This window comes from Vanessa atalanta, chromosome 6 (assembly GCF_905147765.1).
Source record: "Vanessa atalanta chromosome 6, ilVanAtal1.2, whole genome shotgun sequence".
Taxonomy (NCBI): domain Eukaryota; kingdom Metazoa; phylum Arthropoda; class Insecta; order Lepidoptera; family Nymphalidae; genus Vanessa; species Vanessa atalanta.
Window position 1 is genome coordinate 446,674 of NC_061876.1, and position 22,674 is coordinate 469,347.

A 22,674-nucleotide genomic window follows, 5' to 3' on the forward strand; every position below is an offset into this window, starting at 1 on the left:
AAGTTTATGATATACTGCGCAATTTATAAATAATTATTTATTATAACGTTCCCTATTATAATAGGGAATGTTATTTTCAGCAAAATATATCAGGTACCTTATTTAATAAATCACCAGTGTTATACCGAAAACATTGCCTTTACAAAGCGCTTACGTGATTTGTTTCAAGTTCGCAATCACTCGGTGAAAGAAAGATTGAGACAGAACATTGCAAATCGACTTAATATGACCAAGCGTCCCAATTTTAAAGGAATTCCATTTTATTTTGGCTTTAATCTTATCTATATCATAATGAATTCTAATTCATTAATAATAAAAGCTGTTCAAATAGCTATACTGACTAGGTAAATCCGGGAAGGGTAACTAGTAAAATTATTAATGGTTTATTAAAAACTGTCATCAACCTCACTGATCCCCAAATATCTTCTCAGAAGATTTGTTTCTCTTCGCTTATCGAAGAGGTGTTTCGACGGATCGGACGGTATCAGTATTGATGATTCATTTGTGTAGTCTCTTCATAATGTTCTGTATGTGTGGACACTCGACAGATACTGAGCGTCTTAGACTTACGGCGTGTACAGTTGCGCACCCTCCGACAAACGATATTATTTATACGGATTGATAGTTTACGATGTACCTTTGACTTTTATTTATGGCATAGAGAGAATATGTGACAGTGAAAAAAAATACATTTTCCTTGAATATAACAAAAGTGTGACCACTGTCTAGCTTTGCAATATATGATAATTCCGATAGCTTACGACGAATACAAATGTATCGTAATTAGGTAAAAACTTTGAAAAATATTATTTAAGGGTTTTATTTGTATTTACTCAATGAGAGCAGAAAATATGTTGAAGCATAAGCATTTCTTGCAATTGTTAATTGTTTGTAATATTACTTCGCGGCGACATTTATGTCTACTATATTATTTAAGTATTTTTATGTAAAAACATAGGACAGCCTACAGGAGGGTAATCCTTCTGAGATAAGACCTATTCTAATAAGTTTTGAAACTTTTAATTGGTTTATCACACCACGCTGCTCTAATGTGTCAATCGATGTCAATCTGTACAATAATTAAAATTTATAAAATAATTACCTTGATGTTTATGTTTTACTCAACGTTTTGACCAAAGTAGACATTCGTGGAGATGAAGCTAACTGCACGGTAGTTATTGTAGTAGACACTCATTTTATTGGTTTCTCTAATTATAAATTATTTTAAAAAAATTTGTCGTTTTGTCTTCCGTGATGGCATTTTTTTTCTCATTACACAGACATTATTAACATAATCATATTTCATATAGAATATAATCCAAGATAATTTACTAAGGATTTTTTTCAAAACTTACTGTAAAAAGTTACTTTGTCATAAGACTTGTACGCGAAACTTTGTCTTGTAGCAATAAGAAATCTTTTATTAAGCCATATTTGAAACTTGCTATTGAATCCTGTCCAAATGTTGGCTCGGAATTGGCTCACGTATCGCTTATTTCCTTATACAAAGGAAACTTCAGTGCTACTAAAAAACTCAATATTATCTAATATATTCTGGATTTCGTTTTAAATATATTTCATTTTTAAAACTGCTTCTCTTTATGCTGTATATTCTGTATATTATACTGTACTATATTAATCAGATACTCAATTTAAATTACAAACTTTTCTTGTTACTGCGACGAAAAACAAACGCCATTTAATTTCTTTTACAGGCCAAGACGTTAAGAACAAGCCCTTAACGGACTCAATGTGGTTCTTTCGCTAGTTTCTTCGGGTTTAATTAAATTAACGCAAGAACCGAGAATACGGACATAAGCTTTGCAAACAACAGCTCAAAGGAGAGTTTGACTTGCAATTTGTTCGAGTAAGTTTTTTATATTCTTTCATTTATATTCAGTTGTCGCGACATCATTCTTATTGATTCAGTAAGGTATTTTTATTTTTCCTTAATATTCAATCGTGTCTTATTACAAAAAGTATTCTATATAGTTGATTATATGTCTCAGCCATGATATGTTCAGAATTTCCTATTGGAACCCAATTTCAAAGCAGAATAAACACGATTGCAATTAATCACGCGTATTCGGTTGTAAAAGAAAACCTTGCGGAGAAATCAAATGAGATGGATACAATTTTGACTATCCACCAAGTGGTAATTGAACTGTGTGGAGGATGAAACTCCAACTACTACTGCATATCATTCAAATGTTTACTTCTGTGTTACTAATAAAATATACTATACATACATATATATGTAAAAAAATGATCCGCACGATAAGAGCCATAGTGATTTTTACAAAAAAATTGCGAGTAACTTAAAGAATCAAAATTAAAATTCGAAAAGTTGTACAGTTTTGGATCTGTAATTTAAAAATGCTTGAAGATTGTTTTTGTTTTATAACTGGTTATTATTAACTAGGATGTACCCTAGCAAGAAATACAAAAAAAAAATAGGGAAAATTCGTTGATTTTTTTTTTATTGAATTTGAGAATCTTAAACATCCTTTAAATAAAAAAAAATATTAAAAAATTAATAACTCGAAAACGATACACTTTTGCATAAGCATTTTGGGGGTCATTTGATAGCTATTGTCCTGAACTATAACCCTTTAAAAGGATCGTGACATATTACTCTGTAACCCTGTATGTATTTATTTAGACCCGCTGAGTTTCTTTCGCCGGTCTTCTCAGGTCAGGGTATTTTTTTCCGAACCGGTGGTAGTGCTTAGTGTGAATAAAATAATTTGAGTTTGAGTTTAAAGTCTCCTGCTATTTTAGGTAAAGCTAATTTCTTTATAATGGATAAATATGAATGTCAATTTTACTTCATTACACTTTGTTACAGTATTAAAAAATATTTAACTAATTTTATTATTTATCAAATTTAGCTTTGTTCAAATTACTTTAATTAATTTCGGAATCTTAAATAATCTTATTTCCGTCGTCGTCAACGTTAATAATTTCGGAATTCCGTATTATTGATGATTAATTTTAACTGTTATTGAACTCAAGTTTATTAATATTTATTATCTTTAATAATATACTTAGATATTAGATTTCATGGCATATTATATTTTACTATCTCTTATTTAAATTTAATTTTAATTTTGTTTAATTTCTTTTATTTTTTATTGATCATGCTTAAAATTTCTTTCTTAGTTTCAAGAAGTGGCACCCAATGTGGGGCCGTACTTCTCATAGTCAATATATCTACGGTGGGAGCAGATGCGGCGAAGAAGATACACAAAATAGCGTTAATCCTCATTAATGGCATCAGAGAACAAGACCAAGCTTAGTGCAAGTGGTTTCTACTCGACAGGACGCTCATGAACCACTTCAAAGCCGCGAGATACTACTAATCCAAGATGTTAATGAACTCTAATACATTATAAGAGACAATCACTTTAAGCTAAGATATATTTGTCCCAATTTCTTGTCAACTCAAAGATGCCCAAAAGATATAGCGTACTTATCTCAGGAAGTATTTTTGTTATTATTTATAGAATTATTATTATTATATATCTTAACCATCTATATCTTATTGTTATTTTAGGGAAGCTTTCTGACACATATAGAGATGACCGTATTATGGTCAAACTGACCAAATTACATCAAGACCAACTGAGGAATCCAGAATCCCATTAAGTCTATTAACACGAAGGAAACTACTCAAAAAGTCAAAACTCCAAGTCAATGAAAAAATCGTCGTCGTAGAGTTCAATGCAAACTTTTCGACATAAATTTGCTATTCAAAAATATCAAATTCAGATGCTGTCTGTGAAATTATATGATACAAAAGCAACATAGTATAGTGTAGTATAACACGTCTATGGAGAAATATATATCTGTTTTGCCATATCATATAATATTTTTAAAGGGCGTTTGAGTTATGCACAATAAGTAGCTAAATTATTCACATAAAATTTCATCTGCATTAGAACGTTCTATATGTAAATGGCTTGATTGCCGACTTTCAGCGAGTATGTAATTATGAATACAGAGTTTGTTTAACCGACCACTTGCATTCAAAGATCATGTCTGGTACCAGTTGTTGGTAAAAGTAATCATCCAACACATATATCGCATCGTTCGTCATCGAAAAATGTGTAAAACTAGTTTTACGGTAGTCGCTTATAATGTGTAAAATCTGTAATCTCATCTTGGTCTTAAGCATTATCTTGGTCTAACACCTCGCGTACTCATTGGTTAAATTAAAATATACGCTTCATCGGCTTCCTGTTACACACTTCCGTCCCTTTTCTCGAAATTCACTACCACAGATTACAGGAAAGCGAGATGTAAGATATAAGACATCCAAAAGCTGACTATATTTATATCCATATTCATATACTTAAATATACATAATATACAATCCATGCAGCGGCTCAGTGTATACATAATTTACTTGGTGAAGGAAAACATTGTGAGAAAACCTACATGTGTGGAATTAAATTCTGCCACATGTATATGCACCAACCCACATTGTGAACAAATAAGCTCCAAAATGTTTAACCTTAAACCGGAATACAATACCATTTATCGTTATTTGGCGGTAGACTATATGATGAGTAGGTGGTACCTACCTAGGCCAAGAAGGGACTAGCATTAGGATGTTTACATGCTATAGATTGGATCCAGAAACAACACATTAACTTTATCATATAAGTAGAGAAAGTTTTAGGACGCTTATAGCACAGTGTATCTAGTGAAAGACGAGGTTAAAACTTATCGCTTAAGTTTGTAAGTTGCAATCTGATGCATTTATACATATTTAAATTCCAAGGAAGATAGTCCCGCCGGGGAAATGGGAAGCCAGAGGAAACGTTATTAGTGGTAATGAGAGTGGCAAGTACGACTAAGTTTTTTGCGTTTATTCGGAAATTTATAATAGACATTCCGTTAAATTCTCTATTCATTTTGTTTTACACTTGAAAGTGAATACAATTTTAATTGAAACGGCGCGGCGGCAGATTTGTTTAATTTACTACTATTGTTTCAAATGTTTATCGAACCGAGAACATCAAATTAAATTACATATCTTCTATTAGAAGTTAGTTTTTTTTTCAAATAACTTTCTAACTATACTAGCGAAGTGGTCTAATAAACTCTTGCATTCAATAATTATAAGACTTGTTATAACCAAAATAGCATTTCGACTTTTATTATATTCCATTCCAAGTCCAAGTCGGTTCTGTATTAAAACTATGAATTCAAAAGAGAACTGAAAGCGTTGCAATTTATTGGAGTTGATTATAAGTCTCGTATAGTTCCCATCAGTCAGTTATGAGGTGTCGTAAAAAAGGTATAAACCCGGATAAAATGTGACGTCCTCGCCTGCAACTGAGACGACCAAGCTGTTGGAGATTTATAACGAAATGACGAACGTTTTCTGCAAACTATCAAATTATCAGCAACTAGTTCTGTCACCAGATTTGTACTCGAATCCGTGCTAATTACCCCGTGTCTCAATCTAGACTATGAAGATTTATTGAAGCGTTAAGATTGAATCTAAAAAGGCATATCTACATGAAAGTCGCTATTGGTATAAACCAATGTGGATAATGGTAGCGACTTTCATGTAGATAATGATATAAATTATATGAGTGTATACTCATTACTATTTTTGTATAAAAATAGTTGTTAATAAATTGTCTTTACTTCATGGAGGTTTTTATAGAGACCATTTCATTTCAACTTGCCCCTAGATGCTAATCCAGGCACGAGGCATGAGGCACATCACATGCAGCACATTGAGTTTAAGCCGTTCAATCGATCTCCATTACAATTGATATACACACACAGACAAAACAACATCAGCTGGGTTTAACGAGTATTTTATAATATGGTAAGTAAATGGTAATGCACGATCGCGTTTAGCACGCCACTGTTGAGCAGTTCTATCTGTGGGTATCTAGAAGAGTACTCAATGAGAGCATTTATGTCTTATGTAATAGCCCAGAATTAGCGTTATATCAGTGAGTACAGATAGACATGCGCTTTTAGTGCTATTGTGCACTAAGTACATTTAATGTACACTCGTACTTACGACTTGGTTTAGCGTGTTATTCTTTTATTTATCATAGCTAAGCTTATTGACAAATGTTACCTCCTCATGCCAAAAGATATTGGTGCTAAAAATAAGAATAATTTATGCTCTCTATTATTATGACCTGTTTTTAAATTATCCTGGTATTTCTAACTTCATATCCTTTTTCAAAATTAGGATTGATTTTCCTAGTATAAGCACATATTAAAACAGGGCCGTGCACGTGACTTTTTCTTTTTCGCTCATTTTGCAACATGAAAAAATTAAATATTACACTAAAAGCGATTACTTAACGCCATTTCACCACTAAATACAGAGTAAGGTACTGCAGATCGACTAACTAAACCGAACCTACATAAAAATCCTTAGCTTATTCAAGTAGGTTTTTACAAATACTTTTGAATTGTCATATTACAAAACTATATTATGTGAAGCTACCACCGGCTTAGTATGCAAATTATACCGATAAGAACCGACATGAAACTCAGTAGATACTCTTATAATATTTAAAATACAAAGTATTCTGAGTCATAAAGTATTAGCTCCACGCTTTTTTTATCATCTATATAAACTTGTGTTGAATAATGCTGCTTTATTTATTAAAGTATTTTTTACAAATGATTTAAAATTATTAATCGTTAAAAATATCTGAGGAAATTTATAATAGAAACAAAAAACTTACCCGAAGAAGGATTCATAGTCTATGCGTCGCCGGAGCTTATTCACTACGTCTTGTGTACAGAAAATAACTATCACCGATTCTGTAAAAGTGATCAATGTTAATGTAAACTTACATAACATTATTGTAAATATATTGTGACGCAATAGTGAGTATTCATACTTTCTTAAAAACAAAGGGAGTCTATAACTCCAAGATTATAAATAGGAAGATAGATAGATAAAATAATGCAGTAGAATACAATATAATTTCGCAAACACTACTAATTAAATAATCGAATTAGTTTAGATAACATGTGAAAAATAAAATAACTACTTACGAAATGACGGATTATTTCATTTAATTTGCATACAATAACACAATTAACACAAATTATATTGGAAAACATATTTTATATGCCTTTATTTTCAGCCCCATCTATTTACTTCAAATTATATCTATTGATAAGACGAAAAGTCAAGCGACAACCTATAAGTTTTACCCGCTTTATTCTTCGTGACGTTCATAACAAATAGTTTTATCATTTTCTGATAGATGGCGCTGATCTGTACTACCTTCTATATTTGTGTTCCTTAACGTTAATATAATAATAAACCAATGTATATGTACAAAAACTAAAAAAAAAAAACATCATTATATTATTATAATTCCAATATTATTCATATTTTTCTTTGTTATCTTATAAACGATATACGTAACGTTTTTAGAACGTGTCCATAGAGGGCGCCTTAAAAAATTTAAAATTAATATAATATTTACGTATTTATGCTGCAGTAAATGTAATTAATATAAAAAGTTAATTATTAAAAACTATAGTTTTGTTTCAATTTTATTTTCAGATTTTTTAAAGAAACGTAAGATACCTGTAATATAGAGTATTGTCTATGACTGTTAAGAAGACAAAAAAAAAATGAAGTTGTCTCTGATTTTATATTTGTGTCGGATAGAAATACGTCGAGAGAGATACGCCGGCGAACAATTTATTTCAATTATCATGAGTAAGCTCACTAGACTCACTGCGTTGTATTGCTTTATATAGAAAAATCTTTAAACTTTACATTTTGAAGAAAAGGCTTTCTATTCTGTGTCGTGTTACAAATAATGGTTTGGGATGAAACGTTAGTGACATCTAGTCTTGCAACCTTGGTTATGGTTACAAGAAAAAGTGTATTTTGAAAATATTTCCTAGTGTTTTCTTCGTAAAAACATCAGTGAATTATTTGTTGACTGTGCGGTGATTACCTTTGTTTCTGTAGTGTTACAAAAAAAGTGGTATGTCGGGCGGCAGAAGCATCGACAAGGAGCGCAAGTCGCCCAGGGAAAGTGGAGAGGATTCCGAGGATGAGAGCGAAATCCTGGAGGAGAGTCCTTGCGGCCGCTGGCTTAAACGTCGTGAAGAGGTAAGTACTTGTATTTATTGAGAGCAAGTAGATAATTGACGAAATAATCGAAATGTAGGCCAGAACAAAGGTATCATCAGCTGATTCACAAGGTTAGCAGATATTTAAAATAAGACGTAGTTAATTTGTCGTAAAATGATTAAACTGACTCATTCTCTTTGTATATGTTTTTATTTAATTCATATAATAACAATATTAGTGTAATCATAAATAATTATCTTGAATTTAAAATAAGTTTTTATATCTTTAGATATATTTTGATATAAATTAAATAAACTTAAATAAATATTTATTACTTTTAAATTGTTAGTGTCAGTTGTTTTTTCTGAAAACTATAAGAAGCTGTTATCTTTTTTTATATAATAAAAATTATAATTAAATAAAATCCAAAGTAAATATAAAAAAAGTACTATTTAAAATATAATGCAAATAGTTTTTACCAACAGTTATTTCAAATACTTTATTATTACTTATAACGAATTAATGTGGTTTTCAGTCTGCGGTATTTATGATTACAAAAAATCTATTTTAATACAATAGCACACTCCAGTATAAGATAAAAGGTCTAAAAATTGAATTTAAAGTATTATTGAATAATTCTATAAAAAATTTAGTTATTATAGTACTTGTAAATTTACATTACATATTACTATTTTGAACAATTTACAATCTGTATTGTTATCTGATGAACTAAATTGAAATAAAACAATAAATATTTTTACTACAGTGAGTTTCAAATCAAAAAGGTCACTTTGAACAAATCATTAATTTAGCTTAAATGACAGTTCGCCCCATTGTTTTTTTTTTCTGTAAGGAGAATAAAGACATTACTCAGAAATCTAATAAGGCAATTAATCATAGAAGCACCATATTTTAATTATTTGCTCATAACTGGTTATCATTATATGATAAAATATTAAACTCGGAATTAATAGTGAAAGTACATGAGATACCGTGTGTGGCCATAAAATAAAATTAAAACAAACTAAAATAATATGTAATTATTTCTGAATAGCTAAATAAAGTATATATATTGAACTTCTATATAATATACAACATTCCATATTTTTTTTAAATTAAGTGTTGAATAGTTTGAGTGACTGTGTCTCGTAATATGTTACCGCTTCTCAAAATGTGTTGAAATCTGTGTGGGAACATGTCGTTACAATTTTTTAAATGTAACACTGCTCAAAATAAATAACCAATTTTTTTATTTGATTTATATGAAAATATTTTTTATGCTCGCTTATATACATTATATTTTTTTAATAACAAAGTTTGTAACGTCAAACAAAAATATGGTGACTCATATTTTAATGAGTAATGATCTGCTTTTCAAATTATATATCAATGAATATATTTGATCAGTAACAACTTGTTGATAAGCTTTTGTTGTTACTGTAGAGAAGTTTCGCACATATACAGATAAGTCTTTTGTTAGTTGTTTTCCTTACGTTTTTCAAAGGGAGTTATTCTTTCTATTCCAGGATTGTTTAGTTAGCTACATATCTAAATATATTCCAAACTTGATATTTCTAATTGTTGTTGTTTTTTCTTTAATTAAATAATATTTTTAATAATAAACGAACATCATTATCTGTATGTAAACTAGCTTGTAAAATCAATTATCTTTTTTAAATTTATTAACATTAAAAATGGGTTAGAGTGTTAACTAATTGAGCGACCAATTAGTGTTTTAATATATTTAGAATTGGTTATTTTTAGAAGAGGAATTTTCTAGAGATGTTTCGTCACACTTTACTGTGATGACTCAATAAATATACAGTAAGTAATCGAACTAATTCATGAATAATGTCTGAACTGTCTAGACTTTGGTATAAACTATTTGGGTATGACATGCGAACGTTTATGACCCATAATCGTAAGTCAATTACTAAATGTATAAATACATCGACTAATTTTGACATGTATAATGAAAATGATATATTTTAAAAAATCACAATGTTCCATATTAAATATTGTTGTAATTTCAGGAGGTATGTAATCTATAAAGTAATAATAGGTTAAATATATTTTAGCGTGTTATATCGACGCAGTGGGGAAGAAAATTGTCGGTCTGGGTACTTTCCAAGCTTGCGCTGCCAAAATTTTCTATGTAAGTTAAGTAGATCTCCAAAATATCAACCAAAACTTCAGAGCGCGTATATTATATTTATGTTAAAAAAAAAACATTAACGAAAACGGAACAATGCTTAATTGTTATCAAAATAAATAAAATGAATTCTAAGCGTTATCTGTAAATACAAATTACCGTTTACACTTCGCTACTTGGACCGGTACTTCGGGAGATATTGAATGATATTTAAATAAACACACGAAAAAAACCGTGCGGCGTGCGCTAAGGTGTTTATTTATAGTAGATAGATAATAAGCGCCTTTTTATTGTAAAGGTGGTGGGTGGTCACCACCACATAGACATTAGCGCTGTAAGGAATATAAACCATTCCTTACCAATTACCAATGCGCTACTGACCTTGAGATCTAAGATTCTGTTGATGGCAAACGTTAAATTTAAGTTTTGCTGTTTGGCGGTAGAGTATGTGGTAGAAAGGATGGTAGCTACCCGGACGGGCTTGCACAAAGTCCTACCTATAATGTAAATGGTTGCTTCGATATTGTTAAAAATGACGGCATTGAAATCTTCGTTTATATAACGGGTTTACATATTAATTTTTTTTTAGATATTTGATTAGTTAAATACTCTTTTGAATTTCAAATTAAATCAATCACTTCGTAAGGATTGTCAATGAACCCGCAAGCCTTAATGTGTTGCAGATGTTAATGGGTGGTGTTTTCACTTTCCATTCCATGCCAGTTTGCCATAAATGCCATAAAAACTATATTTTAATAACACACGTTTAAGAATTTCATACATTCTGAATGTGTATCATTATAAAAGTCTTGCAGATAATTCGCTAATCATTAAAATTAATTAATTTAACTCGTGGCTAATTTAGTGGCCACCCCCCGTCTATAGTCTCAGCGTACGCACGAGAGTTAATTAAACAGTCATTACTTAGTAACGCGACTTTCCCCGCGCTGCGCCCGCGCCGGTCACTGACCGCTGGCGATTCGGCGCTTGCGCAACAAAAATCACTGTCGCTTTCTAGGCCTGGGGTCATTTTTCATGCTAATCGAAACATCTGTAATAACTAATTGTAACTGCCTCACTCAACATAAGGTAATTCATATTCGTAGTTAGTAGTCAGTAATATTCTATGAGTGTTCCACTGCTGGAGAAAGGTCTGATCTTCACTGAAAGCTTAAAATGGTTTTGAATTCAACCTATCTTCCACGAGATTTATATTGAAATATTAATTAACACAACACTAAGGGAACCTTACTGCCTAAGGTAAACACGGATTGTGAGGTTTGCGTGCGCCATATTTATCAGTAACACCCTATAGAGCAAGATCAATGACGTAATTTCGCCTCTTTAGAATAAAAGTTTAATACCAATTTTCAACTAACTATTCCAATTTGGGTTGGTTGGAGGTTATGAGACACACGCAGATTTTTTAACCTTTCGCCGCAACACATGAATAGGTCCACATTCGATTCCGCGATATCCAGTTAAGTTAGTTCGGTTTATACAAATTTACACGTTCGTAGACAAGCTTTAAATGAATTTCACTGCGCTCATCAGCGGGAATATATCGTATAATTTTGAATTTAAAACTTTCAATCCAATTTATAAACTTTTCCTGCTTAAGACCATATTAGTTTGATCCAAGTGGCATAAATCTAAAATTCCGTAATACGGAGTTTTGTTCTCAAGTTTCTAAATTTTCGGACGAACCGAGCCAAGTAATGTCGAATTTCTGTCAAACTGGATTAACAATTTAGGAATATATAAGTAGCACTAAGAAGAAGTAGACATTGGTATTGTAGGAATACATTATCAATTTTTCTTGTTCTTCCACGGAAATTTCACAAGTCGTTTCTCTTGCGCCTAAACTATATTCGGGTGTATCGGCTTAAGTTCCCATCTGATTATGAGTTGATTTTTTCACCGTGACCAAAGTAGTTTAGGAGAACAATATCATTATTTCATATAATCACAACATATAAACATACTATTCTGCAATTGTAGGATGCTCTATATTCTACATGCATTTTTAATCTGCAACAACTTGGGTCTTAAATCGTTAACATCATTAAAAAGATCGCATTAGATCGCCTAGTAAGTAATCAACTTTGCTCATTGAAAATTGCATTGCAAGTCATTAACAATTCCTTACACCATAAATACACCGTCAATCGGTTAATCGATGTTCTTCTTGGTGGGATCTAAATTTCGAATCTGTGGTAGCTTAACATTTAATTCTGTAACATGACTCAAAAGTCCTTATAAAACCCTCCTCGAATAAAGAATATTTTTATTTTATAAGATAATAATTCCCTCTTGACTGCAATTACACCAATTGACTCACTGTTCAAACCGGAACACAGAAATACAGAGAATTTATTTACTCAATACTTAATTATATGTATCAGAAAGGAAAATTGTATTAATGATGTTTGACGGTAGAATAATTGACAAGTGACTAGTCCGCGCAAATTTTAACCACTAGGCGAAAGACGTTCTTGTAACCGCTTGCACGGTAACCGACGCCGTTAAGTGTTAATTGCTCAATAATTACCATTTCCATCGTTTTCCGTGAACCGAACAAAACCGCCATTTCTTCGAAGACACATCTTGTCAACTTGCAAGTTTATTTGAACCAACGACATGCTATTAATACATTTCAGAAGATGACGTATTCGTGGAACAGCAATTACATTGTGCCTTGTTTATTTAGGAGATGTGCGCGATTTCATGCATTTCTACTTATATTGTGAGTTGGCTTAGATTTTTGTTTTCGAATATCCTTGGAAACAGTAAAGCAAAAACTTTTTATATTTTTATTTACAACTTTTTATGCAGTTGTATTTTTTTTTACTCGTTTATCAAAACTTGCCAGATATTAAACCGTATTTTAAATCTTATACGTGAATTTTGAATTTTGAAAATAATCCTTTTTTAGCGGATCCTTACGTTTTAAAATAAATTTATGTTCCAAACGCTTTCTCATACTCGTTAGTTTTGTCAGTGCGTCGATAGTTAGCCGGGACAAACGATTTTATAAGATATTATACAGATAGTAAGAAACTAGTTTATAAAGATATTTTAATTAATTAGATGGTGTCATTTATCTTATTTATCTTCAAAAATCGAATGTTGAGTCTAGACATAACTGCATAGCTAACAGTTCTACCAATTCGGCGACGACGTACACGAAGATTGGAAAAATATATTAGCAGCAGTAATTGAGTGTCAACGATACGTCTGTCAAATAGATGCTCCTATTCCTGGCCTGACCTCGTGCTCGAGACTAGCTTTCGTCAATTGTCGAATCTATGACCTAGACGTAGTCCAATGTCATTCCATTAGTTTGCATCTTGACATATATAACTGTGTATGTATTTTTTGTGGTCGCTGACAAACGCTATGAGAAACGCGCGACCTTTAGCTATGTAAATTTGAAATGTAAATTCATAGGAAAGCGTGCGAATGTTTTAGAGTTTATTTTAGAAATGAAATTCGCTAATTCGAGACAAGGACGACATTTTTCCGATACGTCACACATGTTTATAGTTGATTGCATAAAGTAGAAATTAAACCAATTAAACTAAATTGTACTCTTGTTTTCTGATTATTATCTTGTTTATTATACATATTGTACTAGAATTATTTACTACTAATGGGTTTCCCTCGAAAGTTTGCGTTTATTCAAAAGATTCTTTAGGAATATCGATATTTATGACAGGTTTTGTTTTGATTTCATTTCATTGTAAACTGAAAGTAATTTTTTCCGGTCCATAAAATTAATTCTTTATGTAACAATTTAGTAAATAGCAATCAAGAATCCTCTTTAATTATCGTCCCGTAATCACTGCGACAGACATCGACTAACACTATTAATACATAAGATTTTCAACAGCATCAAAAGTGATGACAAAATTTCAGCTTATAGGTGCTACTAATTTCAGACACGAAATTTGATTCAAATATACAAGTAAAGTAAAATACAAGGTTAAACACATTACACATTTAAATTATATAATCCTAATATTTAAATGTAACTAACTAAATGTAATAAAACGGATAAAATTAGGTACGATTCGCTATCATCTGCTTGATACATTTCAGCAACTTTATGTATGTGTGTTAACATTATGCACATTTAGGTCACTAAGTTACGATGCTCTTGTAAACTTGAGCATATGATAGTATATAATTTCAAAATTGTATGATATTTATCAATATTATCAGTTATATAATATCCACATCCATGTCCAGGAATATTTTTCGGAAAACGTAACTAATACTATTGATGCCACTCCCAGCTATGTCGAGAACACTACGCTAATTACCAATGCCTAATTCCATTAAGCATGCGAATCTCCAATTATCCAGGTCACGTAGTTTATTGGCTGTCATTAAAAAACATGGGAATCTGATAATATCGATGAGATCATTGATCTCTTTGAACGAATGTCCGTGACTCATTGTCTTCGGCATGAATACGGCCAACTTCAGACAGGCACTACTGTTATTGGATAGTTCATTGTTAAAAGTCAGTGTGATGTATTTTGTCTGTTTTTTATGGTAACGTCACCTGATGGTAAGTGTGTGTTGCGGTGACCAATCACCATCGACAACCACAAACAGACTTTTGCGCTGAAAAAAATATTAACCGTCCCTAACACAGCCAATGCACCACCAACCTTGGAAGCTAAGATTTTAGACCCATGCACCTATAGTTACACTGGCTCACTCACCGTTCAAACCGGCATACAACAATACTAAGCACTGTTATTTATTTTATTTGGAATATCTGATCTGTGGGTGGTACCTATGCAGGCGGACTTGCACGAAGCCCTCCCACCAAGTAGGCCCAGCAATATATAGATCTACATATACAATGTTTACATGTCTCTGTTTAATGTAATTAATTAATCTCTTTGACATGTTGACCCAACGATGAATTACCTATCAATGCGTCAATTACCTTCTTTTTTATCATCTTATTACCTATAATTATACTATAAAATTAAAAAGTATGTTAAATTAATTGTTTGTATTATAGGCAGGCAGACCTTATAGGCAGAAGTTACAATCGTACAAAATTTAGAAAGAGTTAGTTATTTGTACAGTTTTACTGGATTTCCAAAATAAAAAAAACTTTCCATAAAGTCTATTTTATAATTTGTTTTATAGTTTCAGAACGGATCTACTATATTTTTTTTACATGTTGCGTATTTTTGAGGTCAAGCTGATTGTGACGTAACAGTAGATGGGAAAATTGTTGGTCTGCGCGCTTTCAAAACTATCAGATACACGAAAACTTTGTGAAACATTTGTTCGGTCTCTAAAATGTTTGCAGAAAAGTTCACGACCACTTTCTTGTTTACGAATCTTTAATATGTACTTTAACAGGTACTTTTTTTACTTGAAATAATGGGCGGAAAATGCGAAATAAATTTAATTTATTTATCAAATAGAATAAACCCTTATCAAAATAAATACATCATTTCAAATTCCTGTTTATACTTTGTGTTTTGGCAAGTTTTGGTATATTAAGATGTGTTTGAATACTTGCATTGGAAGCTGGCGTGAGGGGACCTTTTTGTGTATTAGCATTAGCATAGTACAAGCAGATAGATCGCTTACATTAGTAGACTAATATGTATACACTAACAAAAATCTGAATAGTTCGATTTGGTGTCTTTTTTTTTAATGTAAGTAGACGAACGGACAAGTGAGACATCTGGTGGTAAGTGGTGATCACTGCCCATGTCTGAAGCTGTAAGAAATTTGTCCCTTGTGCCTGTAGTTCATTAGCTCACTCACCAAAAAGAAACAATACCAGATATTGCTGTTTAGCGGTATAGTATATGATCAGTGGCTATTACCAAACCAGACGGGCTTGAACGAAGCTCTACATATGATAGTTTATAACAAAATAACATAGAAAAAGTTTCAATTTTACTCATAGTGTCTGGCAGTAATCTAATCCATACCAATATTATAAATGCGAAATTAACTCTGTCTGGTTGTTGCTCTCTCGAGGCCAAACCTCTAAACAGAATTTGATAAAATTTAGTATGAACTAGCCAATACCTGACGATCTACCGCGATAATACAAAATAGTACTTGATCTATATATATATAAATCACTTTCTATAGAAAAACCAGAAAATCTAGTTACCAAAATAAAAGCTAATGGTACCGATGCCGCTAGTCGTATATATCTTCCTTGAAGTGAGTTTGTCACGTGTAAAGTTTTTATACGATTGGCATCAAGCCTACACGATGCCGATTCATCATGATTCGTTCCATTTGTTTGACACCGATATTACACATCGAATGGTACGATTAATGTATCCTACCCTACCCTATTACGTATACATAAATATCATATTCGAATGGCAAATTTCAAGTTCAAGACTGCTTATTATATATTCCTCAATGGGTCACCGTTACTTTTATTTAGTTTGACGCGTACTTTTTTGTATGAAAGTGAAATTATAACGTCGATTTATTAAAAGATGTGCAAAAGAAAGTCGGGGGATTCGCATTAAGTTTTTATAGACGCCAATCAATTTTAACTTTGCTCGAAAGTTTCGTCTAATACAATTTGATAGATGGATTCGTGTCTGTAAAATACACATACATACACACACAAGCAAGCTAAATAACCATCTGATCACTGAACAAAATAAATTAAAACCCATTCTCATTTGCCCAACTCGATACATAATAAAACAAATCGGTAGGTATTGGTTTTTGGTAATACATTACAAAATTAATAAGTCAGCGAAAAATATCCTCTCCGACCAATAAATAATAACCCAACGTTATCTTTAATCATAATTTATGATAAAATATGAAACTTGTGAAGCCTTCGACCTAATTAAGTATATAATTTATGTCTCTTTTATATTTTAATGAAGAAATCCAACGTCTTCTTGTTAACAATTTGTTTTAGCAATGCTAATGCTTGATTTACCACCTACCATCAAAATATAATATAATAATAACTCACATCAAATAACGATTTCTGTTTTAGACTTGGGACTTTAGGAATATTATACGACTATAATGAAAGCACCTACAATAATATATGTTACAAGAAAGATTTAGCCGTGATTCATAATTGTTTGCAATCTTTTTTAGTGATACGATTGCTACAAATTCACGATCATGGCTTTTTATTATTCATATGTCTCTTGTGCTTGAAGTTACACAGACTCACTCACTCTTCCAACCGGATCACAACAATACTAAGTATTGTTGTTTTTAGGTAGAACATGTGATGAGGGCCTGGACCTATCCAGATTAGTCCATCTCATCTTTCACCAAGTAATGCGCAAAGGTAAAATTTAGATAATCAGTGAGTATTAAATACCTATGTCTGTAAGATGTTTTAAATATTTAGTGCTATAATGTTTGGTATCATTACTAGACTTTAGACCTTAATCTTTGCCATTTCGTGAGCGGCCTTATGTCGGAAACTGTCGCGTTATGCACTAAAACAATGGGGGTTTTACACGCGATTTGCTGCTTAGATTGTAGCATCGTTATGGTTTTTTCCGTACGAACAACCATAATACAAATATACTTTATCGTACAACAAAACACGAGAAAAAATAAACAATTAGTAAATATTCCTTAAACAAGAGTCTCCCAAAAATCCTTTGTGTAGATCCATAACCTGAACAATAAAAATTAATCTTACTAGACTGTGTACGGACGTTTTCTTTATATTAGATATGATGTGTTTAGGTTCTTTCATAATACGTATTAGCATTATCTATTATCAGTTAAATGTATTCAAATGTCAAATGATTTGTCATCGTTTAGAATTTTTTCCTCAAGTATTGCACGTTAAGAGCACATGAACTATTACTTATTGCTTTCGAAAAATCGAAAACAAATTTCACGTAAGTACTGGCCGGACGATGCCACATATATAATTTCGTTATCTGTAACCATTAAAGTCAGCTTGCATTGGTTGCGAGTTGCTTATTTAATAATACGGCTTTATCTAGATTAAACTCATGTATTGGTTTCAAAGTGCGGTATTTAATACCGCCCTACTTACAGCTCCAGTACTCTTCATCGTCGTCTGCACGGTCGTTAAGGCAAGACTGTAGTACTTTTCTCTGTTCACATTTCGTTATTACACCCAACATTATTTAACTCCACTCGAGAGTTGTTAAGCTCATAATTAATAATTTTGATTTAGTTACCTGATAAAATCAAGAAACGCTATGAGATCAATATCTTAAACGATCGCAGAGTTCAACGTACCACAAACGGCCTTCTATTTTATGAAACACGTGATAGTGCTAGTTAAAACGCGTAAAACTCTTCCACCAACACCGTCTGCCCAAAAGGAGAGGGATCCTTACCCAGCAGCCGTTATTTTCGGTCTACACTATTCTTAGTAGGATTGCCTTGAAGTTTTCTCATTAAAAATCCAACCGCTGAGATCTATTTAGCCTACATCCCTCTGCACCACAATTACCGACTTGCTCACTGCCTGCAATCTGCATATTTGCATCCACTTAATGGATTGCATAGCTACGCAAGCTCAAGGTATGAAAAATAACGTTTCGAAACTATGAATACAACCGGGAAGTTACTAAACGAAAAAAAAAAACATACCGATTTGTCATGCTTTTTGATCTTGTTGAATCTTGTCGTCAGACTTGTCTCAACATGTCTGAGACCAATTTAAAATCCATTACGTCACACAGTTAATAGACAATCAAACAAAAATTTTTACATTGTTACATTCATATCGATTTTAAACGAAACATTTCGTAATATTAATTACATTAAATTTTTAATGATACATATCGTGCTTATAAACAAGATTTTAGTTTTTCTAAAACAAGATAATCTTATTAGATTCTACAAAACTGCGCACTTATCTTAAAACAAGGTCACGGCATTGATGAATTATATAACCTGTGATTATGTCCTTTTTTCTTGATAACTTCCGGTTTTAATTATAAGACGCATTGAGATATTTTTAATGGTGATCTTTTTTAAGACTAATTTGTAAAACTAGGCTAATATACATTTGTATGAACTGAAATAAACTAGAATTTATAAAATGTTTTATATTTTAAGAACAATGCTATTAATTATTTATTAAAGTTAAAACATTCTGTTGACACGATTATATAGACGGATTCAACAGGTACGTAACCATAAGTAATCTAGTGTTAACAGCTAACAAACATACTTACATTACCCACTCAACTTGGGTTTATGAGGGTTTATGTCGTTTCCTGTGTCATTATCATACGTCACGTCTACTTTTTGTTACTAGTTGCTGTGAACGTTTACTGCTTAAATGTAAAGATCGAAAAATGAAATATATTGTTTAGTAAAGGTAAATTCTACTACAGACTATATTTTTGTATCAGTTAATTTAGTTGTCTCGCCATTTAGCAGATTAATGTTGCGTCAAACTATACTAGCAATGGAATTCGTATCTATAAAGCTTTTCCTTAAATTTAGTATGTGTATCAATGAATTTGGTATGAATGAATGTATTATATTCATTGAAGCGTGTTAAGGCAAACTGCTACGAATGTCAAATGAGTCACGGTAGTTGTCGAAATATATTACTAATTTTATTATATGTATAGATTTTGTTATCGTCTTTAGAAAGCACGTATTTTCTATAAAATACTAATAAGATGCCTCAAATATAACTGCTTGTTTTTTTCAACGCGATAACCATTACATTACGCGTGCGTTCACCTTTAAATGGTTTAATTAATTATAGCAATTTATTATATTGCCTCGTTGGTTCTATAATGTCATAATGATGACCGAGAGCCTACAATTGTACAACTAGTTAAGCTCGATCGTTACTTTCATTGGCTTCATATTGGTTCGAGCTTATAAATTCAATTTAAATTCCAAAAACAGTATTGAAGAGGAAAAATTTGCGTGTACGTACCAACCTAATTCCATAAAATATATTTTCCATTCAACAATCACTATCATTGTCGTGATTTTTTTTATTTCGTACCGTGTATAGGCGTCATATCTAAAAATAGAAGCTGAAATCCGACTGGTCGTTTTTGAATGCTGTAAGTACAATAGCGATGTGAAAGTGTTACCGTGTTACCGCATCCATGAGGCTGCCCCTCGCCCAGACAGACGACAGACAAGAGAAAGGCTGTGATTCAGTGACCAACAGGGCGGGTGCAATGATCTTAGCCTCACTTCCATTTAGAGGCCGTTCCCATTTAAAAGGGCCGAGTGTTTAGACGATACCATCGACCACGATCACGTTTCGATCAGACGAATAAATTTATACGGCAAGCGAAAGCGATGCAAGAACTGCGAAACAGTTTTTGACGTAATTGGTTCCATTTTAAAATACATTATTTTATACGTACTAAAAGCTTGTATTTCACTTTATAATGTTAAAACTGAGTACGAAAAGTACTCTGAAAGTAAAAAGAGAAAATTAAATATGGCTTCTATCTATGCATGCATTTACGTAGGTAGCATATGGCTGTTTTGAAGCGCTGACGACATTTTGGCGAAACATTGTTCAAACATTATTGCAATGTGAATCTGACGTGAGCGAGCAATATCAGTTGCAGTACGTATAGCCTTATCTGCTCAAAGATCTGCCTTGAGAAATAGCTGTCGTATTTTAAGACGTTGATATGTATTTTAATGTTTTCCGGTCGTTACTCTCGTGACGTCGGCCTTCTAGTTTCCCTTGTCAGCGTTCAACTGGTTATTAATGGTTTAGATTTATCTTATCGCGTTCTGGACTTTCTATATATAGATTATATTTATTTATTATCATATAAATACGACGGAAATTCTTTATTTAATTATTAGAATAGTAATTAAATTGACTAGGTATAGGACAAACTTTGATGACAATAATGAATTTTATATAAACTACTGCATATATCAAATTATTTTATTTATGATATGTTTTTATAATGATAATAATTCACACATTCAACTTTGATTTACTCGAGTCTATCTCGATTCTCGTGGTACGTTAAATATTGAAATCAATAATATTTTCAGACGGCATGTGTAATGATGCAAGCGCATTGATTGACAATGATGAATTGTTTTCTATTTGCTCGCTCGTTTATTGACGATAACAGTTAATGATATATCGAACGATGAAAGTTAGGATTTATGAAACATACCTCACGTTTCTCAAGTGGATACATTGAGTAATCTCAATGTAGTTAATGATCGTGACCTTTGCTGTGCACCTATACGTTTGTTTATTGTTTTACAATTGCGATATTCCTAATGCGTAGAGGCGAATAGCATTTTTATTGTACATGCAGTGGCATTGAACGCAGGCAATGGGCCGTGACATGTGCGGAATAGATTGCCGGATCTTAATATTTTATTCCGTCTGTCTGTCTATAAGTCTTATATATAAATAATATATCTTAAATAGCTCCGGCTATTAACTGTACACTAAATATAGTTTTTACGAGCTGTGTCATAAATAATGTTCCTAATTGCATAAAAATTAGATTATCGCAAATTTTAATCAACTAGAGACATAATATCAGTTGTATAATTTAACAAATACCTATTTCCAGCTTTAACACAATTAACCACTATATTGATGATTACACATCAAACCTTCACCATAATGAGAAAAATAGAGATGAGAGTATTAAAATATATGTGTAGATTATCGTATTAACGTGTTAATTTATTTACCGTTGTAGTTTCTCTCATTATTATTGTAAAAGCTACATTCTCAATTCATAATTGACTCTACAATGGAATTCCCACACAAATTCATTAATGTTACTGTCCATTCAGACCAGACAAAACACTTCGGTCTCTGAAATAATGAAATTGTTACATTTTCGTCGAAATATCTTTGTAACAGCCCTAAGTTTTACGAAGTAAATATTTCACCGTGTATGTTTTTGGTAATACATTATCTACCAAAATTTTATATATGTATATTTAAAAAAACCGCTTCCAGTAGAGATTCACCCGATAGCAGCGTTTTCGCTTAAAATGATCGACCAGTTGAAACATTATTGCTTCAACTCGGAACACCTGGGTTAGTTCGTGTAGCTTTCCAAAATGCCTATAGCAACGGGTCTCGAGTCTTGCATTACAGATCAAGTTGAAGGCGACTATAAATTTTGTCGGCCGCCTGCGCAAATTGTCGCGTAGGCTGCAGAACATCAACTTGGCGTTGGGAGTACGAATGTAAATGTGAGGATAAATTGCGGCGTGTTCCGAGAAGTTTCAAAGTCCACATTATACTTTTCACGTGGTTTGAAAATATTTGCATTGTCCATAATTAGAAGAATTAAACTAGTTGATCTTATGTTATCTACCTAATAAATAATCAAAGGCTTATCGATTGCTGAATTCTAATTGCGATAATTGTCGTCACTGTTTACCAGCCTGTATCTCGACTGTCCAGAATCGT

The 22,674-nt window shown here is 32.0% G+C and overlaps 1 protein-coding gene across 1 annotated transcript in view; it reads left to right on the forward strand.

Annotated features, from left to right (window-relative positions):
* Positions 1 to 7,665: 7,665 nt before the first annotated feature.
* Positions 7,666 to 22,674, forward strand: part of LOC125064485 (nuclear receptor-binding protein homolog) — a 59,645-nt gene continuing 44,636 nt past the window's right edge. The window contains exon 1 of the mRNA XM_047671553.1: positions 7,666 to 8,128. Coding sequence (XP_047527509.1) covers positions 8,003 to 8,128 — 126 coding nt within the window. The 5' untranslated portion in view covers positions 7,666 to 8,002. The remainder of the gene's footprint in view (positions 8,129 to 22,674) is intronic.